Source organism: Aspergillus fijiensis (genome assembly GCF_003184825.1).
Source record: "Aspergillus fijiensis CBS 313.89 unplaced genomic scaffold BO72scaffold_5, whole genome shotgun sequence".
NCBI lineage: Eukaryota > Fungi > Ascomycota > Eurotiomycetes > Eurotiales > Aspergillaceae > Aspergillus > Aspergillus fijiensis.
Genome location: NW_024468981.1, coordinates 53,269 through 71,780, shown reverse-complemented (window position 1 = coordinate 71,780; position 18,512 = coordinate 53,269). Strand labels below are relative to the sequence as shown.

General features: G+C 53.4%; 6 protein-coding genes across 6 annotated transcripts; 4 read left to right on the top strand and 2 right to left on the bottom strand.

Annotated features, from left to right (window-relative positions):
- Nucleotides 1-172: 172 nt before the first annotated feature.
- Nucleotides 173-2,073, top strand: BO72DRAFT_420795 (glucose transporter; the record flags this gene model as incomplete). The annotated part of the gene is made up of 7 exons (XM_040942736.1): nt 173-230; nt 286-337; nt 394-469; nt 529-715; nt 766-1,292; nt 1,344-1,634; nt 1,684-2,073. The coding sequence occupies exons 1-7, from the start codon at nt 206-208 to the stop codon at nt 2,071-2,073; spliced, it is 1,548 nt and encodes a 515-aa protein (XP_040805351.1). The 5' UTR covers nt 173-205.
- A 1,030-nt stretch (nt 2,074-3,103) lies between these two features.
- On the top strand, nt 3,104-5,153 carry BO72DRAFT_444399 (MFS transporter). Its single transcript, XM_040943797.1, has one exon. The coding sequence runs from the start codon at nt 3,548-3,550 to the stop codon at nt 5,108-5,110; it is 1,563 nt and encodes a 520-aa protein (XP_040805350.1). The 5' UTR covers nt 3,104-3,547; the 3' UTR covers nt 5,111-5,153.
- Nucleotides 5,154-6,480: 1,327 nt separating this feature from the next.
- BO72DRAFT_206329 (uncharacterized protein) lies at nt 6,481-7,915 on the bottom strand. The gene is made up of 5 exons (XM_040939622.1): nt 7,669-7,915; nt 7,538-7,593; nt 7,370-7,422; nt 6,967-7,098; nt 6,481-6,874 (listed from the first exon to the last, which is right to left on the bottom strand). Exons 2-5 carry the CDS (start codon nt 7,573-7,575, stop codon nt 6,567-6,569), a joined length of 531 nt encoding a protein of 176 aa, XP_040805349.1. The 5' UTR covers nt 7,576-7,593; nt 7,669-7,915; the 3' UTR covers nt 6,481-6,566.
- Nucleotides 7,916-9,354: 1,439 nt separating this feature from the next.
- On the top strand, nt 9,355-12,687 carry GbpA. Its single transcript, XM_040939621.1, has 4 exons — nt 9,355-10,057; nt 10,114-11,037; nt 11,084-11,806; nt 11,859-12,687. Exons 1-4 carry the CDS (start codon nt 9,550-9,552, stop codon nt 12,638-12,640), a joined length of 2,937 nt encoding a protein of 978 aa, XP_040805348.1. The 5' UTR covers nt 9,355-9,549; the 3' UTR covers nt 12,641-12,687.
- Nucleotides 12,688-13,211: 524 nt separating this feature from the next.
- On the bottom strand, nt 13,212-14,798 carry BO72DRAFT_465278 (FAD dependent oxidoreductase; the record flags this gene model as incomplete). The annotated part of the gene is made up of 5 exons (XM_040946695.1): nt 13,212-13,569; nt 13,614-13,760; nt 13,809-13,947; nt 14,001-14,670; nt 14,739-14,798. 5 exons carry the CDS (start codon nt 14,796-14,798, stop codon nt 13,212-13,214), a joined length of 1,374 nt encoding a protein of 457 aa, XP_040805347.1.
- A 249-nt stretch (nt 14,799-15,047) lies between these two features.
- On the top strand, nt 15,048-18,489 carry BO72DRAFT_492164 (FAD binding domain protein; the record flags this gene model as incomplete). The annotated part of the gene is made up of 10 exons (XM_040948266.1): nt 15,048-15,056; nt 15,100-15,275; nt 15,326-15,686; nt 15,738-15,794; nt 15,841-15,995; nt 16,393-16,567; nt 16,658-17,021; nt 17,139-17,366; nt 17,424-17,506; nt 17,557-18,489. The coding sequence occupies 10 exons, from the start codon at nt 15,048-15,050 to the stop codon at nt 18,487-18,489; spliced, it is 2,541 nt and encodes an 846-aa protein (XP_040805346.1).
- Between the last annotated feature and the right edge of the window lie 23 nt (nt 18,490-18,512).

Sequence of the window (18,512 nt, the reverse complement as noted above, 5' to 3'; positions counted from 1 at the left end):
ACACTTGCAAGTTATCTTCTTCCCTGTCTTCTCGCCCGTGAGTGACGCCATGACGTACGGGCCAATTGCACGAGTCCGGGATGGACGTTACTTCGGCACTGGGTCGTGCATCGGTATATAAGCCCCGTCCGGGGCCCCCGAGTCGGCTCTCCGCATCCCTATCCCGGTTGTACTTCAGGTAGTCCGGTCTGGTTCGTTGCTCACCATGTATCGCATTACAAACATCTACAGTATGGTCTCCTTCGATGTTGTCAATCAGGTGCCACGGAACTGACTTGTGCCTAGTCCTTGCCGCGTTAGGCACCATCGGTGGTGCATTGTTCGGCTTCGATGTCAGGTACGACCGCTCTCCTGCTCCGATGTATGAGGACACACATTGACCCTGTTGGATAGTTCCATGAGTGCCTGGATTGGCACCGACCAATATTTAGACTATTTTAATCATCCAGACAGCAACTTGCAAGGAGGTGTAGGTCTTCTGTGTACAAGCCGAGCACTTCTGGGTTACGCTGACAATTTTTTCGTTAGATTACTGCTTCTATGTCCGCTGGGTCTTTCGCCGGTGCACTCGCAGCGGGTTTCCTTTCAGATCGCCTTGGCCGTCGCTATTCTCTCGTTATCGCTTGTTGCATTTGGATTGTCGGGGCAGCTATCCAATGTTCTGCTCAAAACGTTGCACATCTGGTCGTTGGTCGGGTCATCAGTGGGTTGGCTGGTGAGCACCCTCTCCCATTGGCACGGGTACTCTATGCTAACCGTCTCCAGTCGGTATCACGTCTTCTCAAGTCTGTGTCTATCTCGCTGAACTGGCCCCTGCACGCATCCGAGGCCGGATTGTGGGCATCCAACAATGGGCCATCGAATGGGGTATTCTGATCATGTACCTGATCTCATACGGCTGCGGCCAAGGTATTTCTGGTCCCGCTTCCTTCCGCGTGGCTTGGGGTATCCAGGGGGTTCCTGCATTGATCCTTCTTGTCGCCTTGCCTTTCTTCCCCGAATCGCCCCGTTGGTTGGCCAGCAAGGAACGGTGGGAAGAGGCTCTAGACACATTGGCCGCGATCCATGGCAAAGGAAATCGCAGTGATCCCGTTGTCCAGGCTGAGTATGAGGAGGTGCAAGAGGCCGTGCGGGTTGCCCAGGAGGCTAAGGACGTTTCATTCTTGGCCCTGTTTGGCCCGAAGATCTGGAAGCGGACTGTTTGTGGTGTGAGCGCGCAGGTCTGGCAGCAATTGCTCGGAGGCAACGTTGCTATGTACTATGTCGTCTATGTCTTTGACATGGCAGGAATGGTAAGAAATGATGCGGATGGTTGGTGAATTTAGAGCTAACGCGAACAACAGACCGGCAACACCACCCTGTACTCGTCAGCCATCCAATATGTTATTTTCCTGGTGACGACCGGTGTCATTCTGCCATACATCGATCGGATTGGTCGACGACCTCTGTTGATGACCGGTTCCATCCTGTGCATGGCCCTCCACTTTGCGATTGCGGGTATCATGGCCAGCTACGGTCACCACGTCGACTCAGTGGATGGCAATTCGAATCTGAAGTGGTCGATCACCGGTGCCCCTGGTAAGGGTGTCATCGCTTGTTCATACATCTTCGTTGGTATCTATGGTCTCACTTGGGTAAGTAGACAGCCTCTCGCAAATGCCGAACCATTCTGACAATGAATAGGCCCCTGCTGGATGGATTTACGCCTCGGAGGTGTTCCCCCTCAAGTACCGCGCCAAGGGTGTAGGATTGTCGGCCGCGGGTAACTGGATCTTCAACTTCGCGCTAGCCTACTTTGTGTCGCCGGCTTTCACGAACATCCAGTGGAAGACGTATATCATTTTCGGCGTCTTCTGCACAGTCATGACCATCCACATCTTCTTCACCTTCCCGGAGACAGCTGGTCGTTCTTTGGAGGATATCGACTTAATGTTCGAGGCTAACTTGCCGGCCTGGAAGACATCGCGGCTGCCCGACCGATTCGGCGATGAGATTGAGCGTCAGCGACAGAAGACTGGCGGGGCGGAGGCAGGGGAGAAAGGAGTGGAGACGGCGCATGATGAGATGGTCTAAGCGGGGGAGATGCCCCGATGAGCTAGACTCATTAGAATTGATAGATCAAGACGTGTACCTAGCGCGAATAAGAAACGTCGCCGTGCCTCATCCTGCTGCAAGAGACTGTTTCTTTCCACTCACTGCCGGCGGTGTGGTCATGACATCATCGCAGTGGTCGACCGATGTTCTGGATTGAAAAATCGTATCATTTCGCAATTGCGGCCAAATTGGGAGACAGAAAGTGTAGTAGTATGCTTACAGCTCTGTTGCCTGAGACATGATCAATCACAATCCTGGTGCTTTGCGTGCGCGTTGAGCAGTGTGGATTGTTGTAAGTGCAAGTTGCTGAGTAGTTACTGGCTCTGCAGCTGCCTGTCCACCATGATACGTGGAGAAAAATCTGGCCTAGCACGCGTGACCGCGACTAGACCCTTTCCGGTCATCCCGTGTTAGACCCGTGATTCCCTGCCTCAGGCATTCAGGTACTCAGGCCGCCAGGCCGCGATATGGGGCGGATTAGGAAATGGCTTCCGGGCGTCCCGTCAGTGCGCCAGCGCAACTCGCTGTAGAGTACATAGCAATGCGGGCCGTCTTCCTCCTTTCTCAATATACCTAGTACGACCAGTCCCATATTCACTAGGATATGTAACTCTACCCTACTTCTACTCCTTGCTTCTGGTTCTTTTATTGACCCTCGGTAACTGTTCTGCTATTTAGCATAGTGGTATGCTGCATCCTGTGCCTTTTCAATATATATGTTGTCGGTGTATGAGCCGGTTGCAGTTGGGAAAGCGCAGGGCCACCATATGCGGAGGTACTGCAAATAGAATGTATTCGAGGTTCTTTCCGACCGCTCCAGTTTGGAAGAGATCATCTTGCAACCCCACATGATCTCTTGGATTGGCAAAAATCGATAAAATTGCGAATCGCAGACAGCAGTGGCCGGACCCTTCGATTTTGCCGTCCAAGAAGGGTAGTGGGGCCCGCGAAGGAAGTGATCGGTTCAGGTCTAGGAGAGTCTTTAACTCAGTTAACCTCCGTCGGTGATGTCACTGGCCAGTAATCCGATGAGGACTTCAGGCCTGCGATGGCGAACACCAGATGACCCTCTCCATCAATGCATATGTTATCGAGAGGAGTCTGCTTTCCTTGCCTCGACTGACTCAAGAGGGATTCCTTCCACCTCACCCACGAGTAATCCTCTTGAGTGCTCCCACTTTCCCACTGCTGCGAGAGTCCCACATGCCCCACATCTCCCACTTGGATGCTGAATGACTTCTTACTTCAGCCCTCTCGACCCCAGCTCTTTTCAACCTGGATTTGACTCTGCTCCGAGTCAGAAAACTCACCCTCAAAGTGGTCAACATCCTTATATCTGGCAAAATCGACCTTTTAGAATCAGCGCGCGCCATCGACAACAGCTTCAATTCGCCTCGCAGATCCGACGTTGGGAAACGATCCCGCCTCGCTGCCTGATATTCCAGGCCGCAAGATGTCGCTGTCGAGCTCGACCAAGCACTCCATTAACGGAGAAAGTGAAGATGACCGTCCACAGGACTCCGACCTCACGCGAACCGAATCCATGCGCTCGGCCGCAGATCACTGGAATCCAATCCACGAGCTCATCTTTGTGTTGGTGGTATGCATGGCACAGTTCATGACCCAAGCCGCGTTGGGAGTGTGTCTTGCACCGCTGGACATCATCGGCGATGGACTCAACATCACGCAGCCAGGCATTCTGAGCTGGCTGATTGCAGGCTACTCGCTCACCGTCGGCACTTTCATTCTCTTCTTTGGCCGACTGGGCGATCTCTTCGGGTACCGCCTCATGTTCATCATCGGCTTCCTGTGGTTCGCGCTCTGGTCCATGGTCGCCGGCGTGAGCGTCTACTCCAATTACATCCTCTTCATCTTCGCACGCACACTCCAAGGCCTGGGCCCTGCCATGCTGCTTCCCAACGGCTTGGCCATCCTCGGTGCTACTTACCGCCCTGGTAAGAAGAAGCATATGGTCTTCGCTCTTTTCGGCGCTATGGCCCCCAACGGCTCCGTCATCGGCGCTATCTTCGCCGCCGTCTTCGCCCAACTCGCCTGGTGGCCGTGGATCTGGTGGTCGATGGCCATCTGGTGCTTCGTGCTGGCTATCCTGGGCATCTACGCCATCCCGCCCGAGCCCAGAGATCCGCGCATCGGCACCCTCTCCTTCCGAGCCCTCTGCGCCGAGATGGACCTCATCGGCGCAACCCTGGGCGTCACAGGTCTCGTCCTCGTCAACATCGCCTGGAACCAAGCCCCTGTCGTCGGCTGGGAGCAGCCCTACGTATACATTCTGCTGATCATCGGCCTATTGATCATTGCCGGCTTCTTCGTGTGGGAGATCCGCTTCTCGAGTAATCCGCTCATCCCTTTCCACGCCCTGAATGCGGACGTCTCGTTTATTCTTGGTTGCATCGCCTGCGGCTGGGCCAGTTTCGGCATCTGGATCTACTACTTTTGGCGGTTTTTAGAGGACATCCGCGGAGTGCATCCCATCCTTGCGTCCGTGCAGTTCCTCCCGCCCACGGTTATGGGGATCATCGCTGCGTTCTCGACAGGCCACCTGCTGAGTCGCCTGCACCCCGGGTGGATCATGGTCATGGCCATGGTGGCGTTCACTCTGGGCAATGTGTTCTCAGCTATTATGCCCGTGCATCAGACGTACTGGGCGCTCTCGTTCGTTACGCTCATCGTCATCCCCTTCGGGATGGACATGTCCTTCCCTGCTGCGACGGTTGTGCTGAGTGACGCCGTGGGCAGAGAGCACCAGGGCGTTGCGGCGTCACTGGTGTGCACGATCGTGAATTACAGTATCTCGTTAGGTCTAGGATTCGCGGGAACCGTCGAGGTGCATGTCAACCACGGCGGGAAGACGTTCCATGACACGTTGGTTGGGTACCGCGGCGCATTTTATATGGGGATCGGTTTAGGCGGGTTGGGCCTGTTGACGAGTATAGTATATGTGCTTCACACCCTAAAGAAAGGGCGGCGCGGGGGAAAGGGGGTGGAAGATGCTTAAACTTTGTTTCATTCCCTTCTCCCAACCTCTCGGATCATTGCAGCTTAAAAGTATACATACATACCAGGTATAGGGTATAGACTTAATAGACTCATTTCAATCGATCAATCCCATTGTCAGGGAATGAAGTGTGAATGAACATTCCCCTATTACCCCAGAAACCCTTCAATGATGTCTGAGTAGTGACCGTCCCTGGGGAGATATGATAAGCAAGGCTCGACCTCCATGATCTTCGCCCCCCTGAATCTGACGTGCCAAACGAGAGCGAGACTGGCGCTAGGAATGGCAGAATCCGCGATAGAGCTGTTGGACTGCGGAGTAGTGCGTACTTAGACTCGACCAGATCAGCACTTTAAGGGCCTCTGTTGCATAAGAGTTCGATGCAGGCTATATTCAAAAAGCGAGAGAAACCAACCTGTTATCGATCATTTGTGTAGGGAAATGTAAGAAAACGAGGGTATAGACTTTCATAGGACCGGCTCGGGGCCTCCTGTTTGTACTTGTCGATTTCCCAATCGCTTATTTGATTATCTCGTGGCGGCCGATCCGAATAGGAGGAGTCTGGATGATGGCATCAAAAGCATTCTGAAGAGCGGATCATCTGACTGATTATTTTCATAGCGTGTGATTCTGCTGATGATGTGCGGGACCTCGTTCTTGCTCATGCAACAGGCAATAACATAGAAGTCATCATAGCGCTCAGAATTTGTTCCTGCTCGTGTAACGGGCACTACTCGAAGACTCATCATAGCGCTCAGTTCTCGTCCTTGCTGGTGCAACGGGCAATGCTTTAAAGATCCTGATAGCGCTCAGACTTCACTCTCGCTCGTGCAACACACATGCACTTTAACAATTATCATGACGCTTGATCCCGCCGACACGCGGGACCTCTTTCATGTTGCTTGTGGACTGGCTAATCGCTGGAACAATCGACAATCGTCATGGCGCTCGAACCTGCCGACACGCGGAACCTGTCCTTGCTTCTAGATTAGACACTGGTTAACCCGTCGATCCCATTTAGCAAGGCTGCCTTTCTTCCGTTTGTGTCCCAAGACCTTGGGGTGGTAGGTAAATACCCCAGACAGATAGAAGCCCCTCAGCCCAGAGGCATATTGGGAGGACTGGAGTTCGTGCCTCACAAGACTGTCCATACCGCCCGAGTAGACACTCCTTGGACCTGACTGCTGGTTCCCGCGACACCGCCATAAACGAGTGATCATAGTGAGAGCAATTCATCAATTCATCCACCCGTTTCCAAATCTTGGAGGGTGGTTGGTAAACCATGCACACCCTGGACAGCTAGAAGCCCCTCAGCCTTAAGGCATCGGGAGGACCGGAGTCCGTACCTCACTAAACTGTCCACCGCGTACGCGGACCCTCCGTGGCCTTGGTCAAATAGTCCCGTGACATCACCCAGAAACGAGTGATCAAACTCAGCCTTTCTTTCTCTTGTATCCTAAGATTTTGGGGGCGGCTGGTGAGTCTTGCACACCCCCGACAGCGAGAAGCCCCTCATCCCGGAGGCCTGTTGGGAGGACCGAAGTCCGCGTCTCACAAGTGCTGTCCACCACGGGAGCAGTCCCCCACTGGGCCTGGTTACCTCCCGTGGCCGCGACCTTCGCGAAGAAACCAGTAAGCATGGTGGAGTAGGGCTAAGTGTATCCAATGTCAGTACTCGTACAATGACAACGCAATAGGTAGACTTGGAGTAGCGGTATTGGGTGCCGTGCTCGTGCCTATTCGGTAGATAGGGGACCCCTAGAACTGTTCCACAAGGCAGTCTGTCAGTCGTTGAGTTCAATTTGAGGCTCCGATGTGACAAGAACCAGAGATCTTAATAGTGTGGCTGTACATACGTGGGCTTTGCTTCAATCGTAACGCGACCGAGTAGGAAAGTCCAAGTTGCACCCCGTTGACGAAGGAACTTGGGACTCGGAACGATGGATCTGAAGGATGTTCTCGAGCCGGATTTGAGAGAAAAACGGTACCTAAAGTTGCGGGGCTGACAAGATTAGTTGGCAGCAACTTCTAGAAGACAGTGCAAAGAGTGTAAGATCATGGGACGATGGGAAGGCTCATAAACATACAGGAACCGCTTTCCTGACCAGATGTCTGTGCTAATGGAAGTATTGATTGTGGAAAGGTTGAATGATATATTTGACAGGAAAGGACGCCAGGACATGAAGAGAGGTTGAATTGGGAAAGATTGTGTGGAATTCCAAGGTGGAAGAACGAGAAAATGGAAGGAAAAGAACGTACCTGGAGGACTTACTTTACATGCACTATTCAGGTTTATCCATGAGACATGGTAACTTTTCAATAGAAGTGAGTTAGGCAGGTCTGATATGACGTGTTGAGCAGCCTTTTACCTTGTCAATCGATTTGGCAACTGACACGGGTTGGGCAAAGGACCTTTGCATGGCTTACTGGTGGATGTGACACTCTCTCCTAGGATACTCGGACATATCTAACCATAATGGTAGCAGCAGGAAGAGGTTAAGTATGTGCCTTTGAATTGACTGGGTCTGGACGTGGAGGCGACTCCACGAAATGCTCACATGGTTCGAATCGCATACAGGTGTAGCGACAGGCTGGTTAGAATTCAGAATCGAGGATGTGGAACCGTGTGTATCAAGCTTAAAGCACGCGTTAGTCACGATCTTGAGTCAGTGATGCTCTTGAGAACGATCTGATGCTCGGAGTGAGAAGAGGCCGGTGGTCACTTTGCTGCACAGCTGTCTTCGTCGCGCTGTAGGACTCGATAGATGGAGGTCATAGTTGCAGCTCGGAGAATTCAAAGGACTCGGTGTATTTGGGCATATAGTGGATGGGAAGAAGAGATGGAGCAGTATAAGCACATGATGGGGAAAGGTGAGAGGGGAGAGATGAGAGGGGAGAGATGCGAGCAGGGGGGAGTTTGAGTCTGAGAATCCGTAAGTAGTGAGTAGTGAGATGTTGCGGACTCAGTATCGAAGAACCATTCGAGGCGGTGAGCAATATGCCACACTCAGGATTTCGTCACAATGGACTTGGTGATATCAGGGATGAATAGCAATGAGAGCGATCAGGGATGGGCGGGAGCAGTGATGTAAAGTATCACACAATAAATCATTCAAAGACAAATCAGGTGCTCATGATCATGGAATCTACTCAGAAGAGCAACCAGCAGCAAATGCGCTGCCAGTACATACAATCGAAACTGACTACTTGGAGAATGAGGATCGTTAGACATAGCATGTACGGATACCTTCCACTACAAAGCCCATATGACTGTCAAGATAATCCGGTCATGCACCCCAACAGGTACGATGAATAGAGCAGTGGAAGTCCAGAGCATCAACCGCGCTTGACGCCAGACGATGCGACCGCCGCGGGGAATTGGGCTCCGCAACCTAGTCAGGAGTCGAGTTCAGGAACCGCCCAATCGGACTGACAAGGCGCAAAAGGATTACGGGGCAGCCTTTCCAGTTCCGTGGGATATCCACTCTTGTGGTGTTGTTCAGACCAGAGCCGAGGCAGTGTTGGTCCGAGCGAATTTGGGATTCAAGCGCGCCATGGCTATCAATGAGGCGGGGGCAGTGCTCTTATCTGCATTTCTCGGAGAGGGGCAAGAAAAATCAGGGACATAGCCCCTCTCATGCAGTGCATATCGTGGAATTACGCCACGCGATCGCTTGCCTGGTTGGTCGCATGAATTGGATGACTACATCTAGTATACCTAAATAAGGTATTGGAGTAAGCCTCACAAGACGAGCCACATCGACAGGAACAAAATACAGTGGACATCATACCTTACTACTACTATGTAACCTAGATAGGTAAGTAGCAAGTTGGCCGAGGCGAGGATCCCCGGGGAAATGATCGGCAGCCACCTTGACGAATATGATAGGCCCAGCGCAGCCAAGCCAGATCACCACATCCGCCTAATGCGGCCCGGCGGTTTTGGTGCAGTGCCGCATCTCCAGACATCCCCTCCACCTCATCCTCCTAACAGGCCGCCTGCTGGTCCTTGCCCTGCTGTTTCAACTTGTCCGTGTTTCAGAGTATAGGAAAGACATTGGTTGTGGTTTTCGAGGCTTGAATCAGCTTCATGGACTCGTTGGTTCCTCGAAAGTCGTTCTCCTGGAGGTGTGGCCATTGCACCGTCCACCTTCATGTTGGGCTGAAGTGGCGGTGAATCTATGGCTTCACTTTGACAACCGACGGGGAAAAGAACCAACCACTCACTTCACTACCTGTCGCCCTGTCATAGGTCTCCAACTCAGTGCTATCGATGATGGCCTGCCTGGCTTCACCTCGGCGATTTTCGCTGCCCAGCGAACGTCTGACACAGTATAATAACCATGGTCCACGGCCAACAATCCCCAGACTTAATTCTCCTACACACACTTGACTGACTGTTGAAAGATCCGAACTTGTGATTCTTTAACACCCTCCACATGCTTCCAATCGTCGTGAAGCTGCTATCACCACTACTCAAACCTCTGCGCAGCATGGACTGCTCGATGACTCGCCCATCGGCGACATCTCGATTTCCTTTCTTCCCCTTCTCGCTATGGTCGAAGAAGCCACAGCAATCAGTATCAACACAAACACAGACACAGGCTCAGACCCAGACACAAACCCCACAATCAGCGAAGATGCGACCGCAGCTTCAGATTCAGACCTCAACACCGACACAAACCCAGCTTCCACCCTCCCCACCCGATACACCCGTCATGGTCGAACACCCTCAGCAAACCGCCGAGGAGCTGGCGGAGCGCGACCACCAGGATCGCGAAACTGCGCGACAGGAAGCTCTTGACGAGCTAGACAGTCTTGTCGGCCACGAGAACGTCAAGCGCCAGTTGCGCGGTGTGCAGACTTGGGTGCAAATCTGTCGGCGACACGGTCGTGACCCCAAAAACGAATGGTACAACATGGCCTGTGTGGGTAATCCAGGCACGGGTGAGTTGTCACTTATCATCTGGTTGAGTCGTTCGAGTTGTCGCTGACCCTTCTAGGCAAAACTACCGTCGCCCGCATCTACGCAAAGATGCTCTATGCTCTTGGGATCTGCGACTCGCAAGCTGTGTGTGAGACGACTGGACTCGACCTCGCCAGCCAGGGACCGGACGAAGTCAAGCAGATGATTGACCGTATCGCTGACGTGGATTCGTTGGCCCACACAGCGGGTGTTCTTATCGTCGACCAACCACACATGCTGGGAGAGTCTATCTCACCCCAAGCAACAGAGCAGATTCTTGCAAGTGTCTTGCAGGCTCTCGAGCGCAAGAAAGGCCGCATAGTGGTGATCTTCTCTGGCGAGGAGTCAGCGCTAACGACCTTCCTGCGCGATCACCCGCGTCTGCAGCAACGGATCTGCAGCACATTGCGGTTCTATGACTTTGATCGTAGCGACCTCGCCCAGCTTCTCGCTCGTCGCATTGTAATCGAGTACCAGGGTCGCATGCAGGTTGAAGGTGGTCTCGAGGGCCCCTATGTTCAGGCAGCAGCTCGAAGACTGGCGCGCGGGCGCGCCGTCTCGGGCTTCACGAACGCCCATGCCGTGCGTGAGCTGGTGAAGACGGTCGCGCAGCGCCAGGCTCACTGTCTAGCGGATCAGCAAGACAGCGGTATGGATGAAGTAGACTACTTCTTCTTCTCCAAGGACGATCTGCTGGGCCCACGACCAGAGCAAACACGCGCGCACAGCGAGGCATGGGCGGCTATGCAGAAGCTTGTCGGTCAGGACTCCCTGCAGATGTCCATCAACGAAGTGTTTGATGTGACCGAGGAGAACTACCACCGGGAGGTTCGCAATCAGCGTCGTCTGCCTCTCAGGGTAAATCGCATGTTTGCGGGGCCACCAGGCACCGGAAAGAGCACGGCAGTTCGGTTATATGCGCAGATACTCCTCGAGTTGGGACTGTTGACAAATGGAGAGGGTAAGTCAAGTTTTTGATGCAAATGATATGTACTAACATGTCACAGTTCGGGTCAAACCCTGGTCAGCTCTCTCGCAACTCGATGCAGACAGTATCCGCACTCTTGTCGAGAGCAACAACGGGAGTGTCCTTGTCATCGACATTGATGCCGACCGCCAAGATTTGTCTCGGGGTCAGACTGCGCTGGACGCGACTGCCCTGGAGAACCTGTGGATTCCACGGGACAACCACTGCACTGTTGTGGTCGGTGCACACGATGCCGTCAGCCACATTCTGCATCAGACCGTATCGCGCTCACGTCTGAGTCGCGCTCTTGACACTCAGCTTGTGCGCTTCGCACCCCTTACACGCGATCATCTAGAAGAGCTCTTTCATAGCAAGCTCCGCGAGCAGGACTTGGACGTCACTCCCGACGCCTTTCAAGCCGCTTTGGACATGCTCGACACGGCCCGTATGCGCCAGGACTTTGACCACGCCCGTGCCGTCGAACATCTTCTGGCAGCGGCGCAATATCACTTTGAGCGACGCACCCGGGTCGGCGCAAAGGGCGAGTCAATTCCTCGTATACTTGAAGGAAGAGACTTTAACCCCGAGCTGGTCGGCGGTACACCCGCCTTGGGCTTCCGCGAGGAGCTACGCCATTCCATCGTCCCTGACGATATTATTTCTGTTCTGAAGCGGTATCACCACGAGATGAAGATCGCCTGGATGCAAGGGCTAAACCCGGGCAAGCGGATGCCTTGCGGATTTGTGTTCAAGGGAGCATCTGGTGAGTTTCCTACCCAATACTGATCAGATGTGAATACTAACAATGTTTGTAGGCACAGGAAAAAAGACTGTCGCCCGCGAGCTTGGGACCCTCTACTACAAAATGGGGGTGTTGTCTCATGGTGAGCTGGTGCCCTGTTCGATTGCCGATCTGCTCGCTCCGCACATGTATCCCACCGCGATTCGCGCAACGGCCCAACTCGACCGTAGTCGCGGTCGGGTTTTGTTTATCGAGGATGCGCATCGCTTGGGCGAGGTGGAGGGACCCACGAAGCATGCGGTGGATGAGTTCGTCTACCAACTCCCTCGGTATCTGGATCAGACCGTGGTGGTACTGGCTGGACCCGCCCAGGAGATGGACCAGATGCTCGCCAATCGACCTCGCCTGGCAGCATTGTTCCAAGAGGAAATTATTTTCCGCAACCCGACCCCCAGAGAATGTCTGAGACTGCTGGATCGACGGTTGACGGAGCAGAAGGTCCCCGGGCCTCGACTCTACTTGACCGACCCTCGCACCCCGAGCCATCGTGAGTTCACCCGTGCCATCCAGATTCTTTCAATGTTCCCGTGTTGGAGCAATGCGCGGGATATTGAGGTTTTGGCTCGCTGGATGGTGGCAGCGTGTGTCAAGGACCTGTCGTTGGAGGGGGTTGGTGACAAAGAGTTGGACAAGATTCAGTTGGGTGAGGAGCAGGCAATGGGGGCTATGGTCAAGTTGTTCAGCTTGAAGCGAGATCGACTTCGATTCAACCAGGACCCCAAAGCCCGAGCTCTGCCTCGAATCTTGTCCCAACCCCGGTTGACCGATCGGACGGGAGTGAAATTTCCTGTCTAGAGAGTGAGCATGCGGAACTGAAGAGGGGATGATTGTGGCGGCCTCAGGCTGTCGGGCATGCAGGCACGCAGGCATGATGTACGGGCGCCGCGACTCAGGGAGCTTTCGAATTGGGAAACCACCACAACTCCGGTGCCCGGCGGGACTCGGGATGGATTTGTATAGTATAGTCACGGTTGCTACCGGACGAAAGTCGCTCCTTACCTATCTTTCCTTTGTTTGATTTCCTATGTCCTGTTCTGTTTTGGCATTTCTTTTGTATGACGGTCTCCTTGATGGATGACCTGGCTTGATACACGCTTTTGAATACTGTATATAATATAGGCATTTGTGCATCATCTTCGTTTTTGACTTGAAGTCAACATAGTTCAAACTTTGAAAGACTCTCTTCTTCACTCATGGTGCTTCTAACTGTTCAGACCACAAGCATTCAAGTCTTAATGTTCACTATCTACTTCCAAATATATATTCTGAACCATGTGAGTGTGACCTATACTCAAAGCCTTGCTTCGCGGATCTCCGTATCTTTCTCGCAAAAACTCCAATTCCGATCCACCTACTTCCGTCAGTTTTACATCTTGGTGGTCCAATGACTACTCACATCTGCAATATGATCATAGCCCAGCAGCTTCGGGGCCAAGCCGGGGTCTCTCCATGCCAAAGCCTCACCCTCTGGAGTGGGCACCATCCGCATCTTGCGGTCGCGTTCCTCCTGCTCCGGCCCATCGTCCAAGTGATACAGATACTGCTGTACGTTTCCCCTCTCCACCACCATCTTGGTTCTCTGTTTTCGACATTTCTCAAACACAGCCAACGCATGGCGTTTCGCTTCTAGGAATGCGGGTGAGGTCTTATCGATCGAAGGATCAGACGGTAGGCGCGAGAGACACTCTCCAAGGACAGCACCGTCTTCAAATGCCATTCCGGCCCTGGGCTCGTTAGCGTTGTCTTCGCAGCATGAGAGGCGACGTACCCTGACGCAAGGTAAGGCAGTGTTGCATGCACTGCATCCCCAAGCATAATCCACGAACCTGAAGGATGGGCCCAGTCGCAGTCGCCAAATCGAATACACAGACGCCACTTCTGGACTGATTGGCACAGTTTGAGGAGTTTTTGGATCCTGTTTCTTAGTGCTGGTTCGCATTGTTGGCGGACCGAAACAGCTCACCTCGGATCCCACCCTTCGAACAAACCACACATTTCCTCCACGTTTCCTTCGACCGTGGTGGCCAGCGATTCCTCGGGAATATCATCCGGTACGAGGAGGACCATGTTGAACAGTTCGCCTTGGCGAAGGACGTAGTTGACTGTGCTCGTTAGTTTGTCTTGGCCAAAGTTTCGCTTTACTAGGAACACATACCTGCATGTTTCCCCGGTCCCAACCAATAGTTCACCTGGGGATTGACAACGAAGTCCCTCAGCTCTTCATCCTGCAACATCTTCTCCGTATCCAGCAGCAAGCGATACGCAAGATCCCCTGTCTTGACGGGTGGGTCATGGCGCTGCAGCATTCTCTCACTCAGGGTCCCAAATACCCCATCGGCGCTGATTACCAAATCCCCAATCCATTCTCGTCCGTCCGCTGCAATGACAGTGGCAGTGTTGGCCCAGCCATCTGGCGTACCGCTAGAAACAACCTCCGGCACAACATCCACGACCCTCGCTCCGCAAGTGACTTTCACCCCGAGTTCCTCCGCTCTCTCCAACAAACATCGCTGCAGATCTGCGCGGTGAAAATCACGATACCACGTGCCGGGATACTGCGATTCGGAAGCGTGGAAGTCTAGGCTGCTGATGGTCTCGCCTTTCCAGTGGAGGAAGTTACAGACGCGGGGAGAGGTCATGTGCGGGGTGAGACGGGGAAGAAGTCCCCAGTGTGTGAGCACTCGGGAGCTGTTGGGCAGAACTTGAATGCCAGCACCAACTTCTCGGATCGACGAGGTCGCTTCAAGGATGTGTACCTTGTGTCCAGCAAGAGCGCAGGCAATGGCGGTGCCTAGTCCGGCAAGACCGGCACCGATGACGATTATCTAGAACCGCGGTCGCATCAGCCGTCATGTTCGGGAATGGGGTGGGATCGCGGGGAGGACTGTATTACCTCAAGAGAACACGTCTCCGGTCGAGTTTGTGGTTCTTTGACATGAATGGGATGAGCCATGATGATTTTGGTCGCTTGTGCAAGTTGAGAAGATTGTTTGTGCACTTTGGGCTAGAAGTGCGACAATTATACCAGGCCCAAATGTGGTGAAGGTGGAGGTGACAAGAATGGGGGTGAAGTTGAATTGACAACGGGTTATCTTATCGAGCCTATTTATAACCACTCTCATCACAATCTACCTACAGGTCAACCAGAGCTCAACCGGTCGGATCATACAATCCCTACGCCATCATCATCATCATCATCATCATGTCTCGAGTAAGTTGACCCTTTGACTCTAAAACCCAAGCTAAGTTGTCAGTTTTCCCTTCAAGGTCGAACTGCATTAGTCACTGGCGGTGCACGCGGGTGTGGCCTGGCATTCGCACGCGGTCTGGCCGAAGCCGGTGCCAATGTGGCTGTCTTTGACGTGATTCCCCCCGAAGCAGAGTTCGAAGCTATCGCGACCGAGTGCGGCGTGCGTACTGCATACTACAAGTAAACACTCTATCCTGTACTGCAACAAGTGTCCATCGCTGACTACCTAGGGTGGATGTCTCCTCCGAAGAGTCCCTCGATGCCGGCTTTAAAGCCTTCCAAACAGACTTCGATAACGCTCTCGATATCTGTGTTCCTTGCGCGGGGATCAATCGTCACCAACCCTTCCTAGAGTTCACCTACGCGGACCACGCCGCTCTTCTCGGAGTCAACGTGTTGGGCGTGCACATGACGGCCCAACGCGCGGCAAGGCAGATGATCGCCAATGGAACACAAAAGGGCAGTATTGTCTTGGTTGCCAGCATGGCCAGCCACATCGCTGTGCGGTCGCAACTGTGCAGCGCGTATTGTGGTTCCAAGGGGGCCGTGAGGGCGATGTGTCCGGCCATTGCCAAGGAATTGGCCCAATATGTGCGCGTCTCTTGCAGGTCTGCCAGAGTGAGCGAGCGCTGACGAAGACAGAACATCCGAGTCAATTCGATCTCACCGGGATATGTTCGCACGGAAATGACGGCTGCTGTAGGTGGGATCTCCGATAAGATAGCGACGAAGCTAACCGTGGCAGTTCCCCCACCTGGTCGAAGAGTGGAAACGCGATGCGATGAACGGTCGCCTGGCCGAGCCGGAGGATATCATGGGCGCATGTGTGTTCCTGGCTAGTGATGCTAGCTCGTATATGACTGGGGGTGATATCGTGGTCGATGGTGGTGTGACAAAATGGTAGTGTTCGAAGCATGGTTGACTGTGATAGCTACTGTACTCGATAGCAAGCTACGAGCTAAGATAGTGGATCGGGACTATGCTTCTCGCGGTCGCAAGCAATAACAAAGGTGGGGGTGGGGGTCGGTCTTCCTCCCGAATCTCCTACAATACTCCGCACACCAACTCGACTCAGTCGGATTAAATATACTCGGTGTTCAGCTTCTGAATATTTTCTATCCCATAGCATTAGTGAATAGCCAAAAGATGACTCCTCCAGAATCAACCACGGTGGTGATAGTCGGGGCTGGTCCCTCTGGCTTGATGCTGGCGTATTTCCCCCTCTTTCTTTTCTCCCCCGCTTTCCCCTCATACACTCTTCCCATCTTCGCTCCAGCTGCATTCTAAAAACAAACAGGTGTAATCTCCTTCGTTACGGCACTCCTGTCCTTCTTCTCGATGACCGTCCCGATCAGACCTCGACTGGCAAAGCGGACGGGTTGCAGCCGAAAACTATCGAAACGCTGAAACAGCTTCGTCTTGCCGATCCGTTACTGCGACATGGCGCCAAGGTCTACGACATCTCATTCTGGGTATTTCTCCCATTGCGTTCGCCCTCTTTTCCCCTGTCCTATTCTCATGGATCATGTCCATACACACTCACTAACCACTCCCTCACGCAGGACTCTACACCCACGCAACCCCTCCGTCGCACCGGCCGCAAGATCCACTACCCCGACCACCTAGTCGGAGCCCCCGATCCATACATTCTGCTAGCCCACCAGGGCATGCTGGAGGACGTCTTTATCAAGGACATCGAAAGTCGAGGAGGATCAGTCTCGCGGAACAGTGAATTCGTGGACGTGCAGAAAGACGAGGCGGGCGACCTCAAGGTCACGTACAAGGACCTGACCACGGGGGATGAGCGCGTCGTCTACGCAAAATACCTGGTTGGATGTGATGGCGCCCGGTCGAAGGTGCGGGACTTCATTCCCGATGCGCAGTTGGAGGGCGAGAAGACGAATGCTTCGTGGGGAGTTTTGGATGGTATGTTTCGAGCTCTACCTGGCGTTCGATTGTCCCAAGCTTGGTGCTTTAGTCGTTCGTTTGGTTTTTGAAAGTATCTGGGTGCTTTTAAGCTGACTTCGCTGCTATGATTGACAGGTGAGATCGAGACTACCTTCCCTGATCTCTGGAGCAAAGTCGCCGTCCGGTCCCACACAGCCGGTTCGATCTTGTGGATTCCTCGCGAACGCAACATGACTCGACTATACGTGGAGTTGAGTGCCACCGATGGTGAGCGGGTGCCCAAGTCCATGGCTACACCGGAGTATGTCATGGCTCGAGCGCAGGAAGCCATGAAGCCTTTTCCGCTAGAATGGAAGAGTATCGGTATGTTGTTGCATTTCTGTTCTAGCTAGGAGGTAACGAAGACTGACCGCGGTGTAGAATGGTTTGGCAATTACATAGTCAACCAGCGTGTCGCGCGCAATTTCTCCGATCCAGACAATCGCATCTTCATTGCCGGTGATGTATGTCTCACATTCCTTAATGCAGCCAACATGTACTAAGACAACTCTAGGCTGGTCATGTCCACTCCGCTCTTGCCGCGCAAGGCGCCAACACCAGCATGCACGACTCTCTCAATCTCGCCTGGAAGATCAATCTCCATTCCCGCGGTCTCGCTACAAAACCCCTCCTATTCAGCTACTCCACCGAACGTCGAAAGATAGCCAACGACCTGATTGCTTTCGATGCCAGCCATGTCGCTGCTTTTGAACAGGGCGAGGCCGCTCTCGCCCGCAACTTCGATGATAATATTCGGTTTATCGCTGGTTTCGGGGCAGAATACCTTCCAGGAGACTTGCTCACGAGAAGATGGGAGGGCACACAACTCCAAACCGGACACACTAGCTCCGGCTTAGGAAGGGTGAAACCCGGTTCTCTCGTCCCACCTTCTCTCGTGACGAGGTACATCGATGCAAACCCTGTGCCAGTGCAGTTGGATATTCCTCTCCTTGGTCAATTCCGGGTGTACCTGGTTGTCCCAGACATCCGGAGTGAGAACGAGTTTCTGCAGAAGTTCTGTGAGGAGGTGCTGGGCGAGGGAAGTGCATTGGCCAAAGCAACCCAGAAAGCAGCCCAGAGCTATGCAAGCAGCAAACGGAAGCAGGCGACAGATGATGTGTACTTGGGCCACGCACGGTATACGACGGTTTCGCAGGTCGCAACCTTCGCCTTGCTCACCACGGCCCCACGCGAAAGCTTTGAGCTTGAAGATCTACCTGACATGCTTAAGCGAAGCCGCTGGACAGTGTACCTTGACGAAGCGGGCGGAGAGAAGGGCGGATGTACGAAGAGGTGGTTCGGGGAGGCGGATGCGGCGCAGACGGCGGTGGTCATTGTGAGACCGGATGGATATGTTGGAGCTGCGGCTTGTTGGAGTGAGCCTGATGGAATGCAAGCTGCTCGATGGGTCAATGAGTACTTTGAAGGTTTTATGGTTGGATTTTAGGTATAGACAACTACTTCTCAGAG

Excerpts from the sequence above, each read along its gene's own strand:
- BO72DRAFT_444399 (XM_040943797.1), top strand. The coding sequence starts at position 3,548 with ATGTCGCTGTCGAGCTCGACCAAGCACTCCATTAACGGAGAAAGTGAA.
- BO72DRAFT_206329 (XM_040939622.1), bottom strand. The coding sequence starts at position 7,575 with ATGTCCGAGTATCCTAGGAGAGAGTGTCACATCCACCA. Across the intron at positions 7,423-7,537 it reads AGAGAGTGTCACATCCACCA|TTACCATGTCTCATGGATAA; the intron begins GTAAGCCATGCA and ends TCTATTGAAAAG. Across the intron at positions 6,875-6,966 it reads ACGATTGAAGCAAAGCCCAC|TTCTAGGGGTCCCCTATCTA; the intron begins GTATGTACAGCC and ends CTTGTGGAACAG.
- GbpA (XM_040939621.1), top strand. The coding sequence starts at position 9,550 with ATGCTTCCAATCGTCGTGAAGCTGCTATCACCACTACTCAAACCTCTG. Across the intron at positions 11,038-11,083 it reads ACTGTTGACAAATGGAGAGG|TTCGGGTCAAACCCTGGTCA; the intron begins GTAAGTCAAGTT and ends AACATGTCACAG. Across the intron at positions 11,807-11,858 it reads TGTGTTCAAGGGAGCATCTG|GCACAGGAAAAAAGACTGTC; the intron begins GTGAGTTTCCTA and ends CAATGTTTGTAG.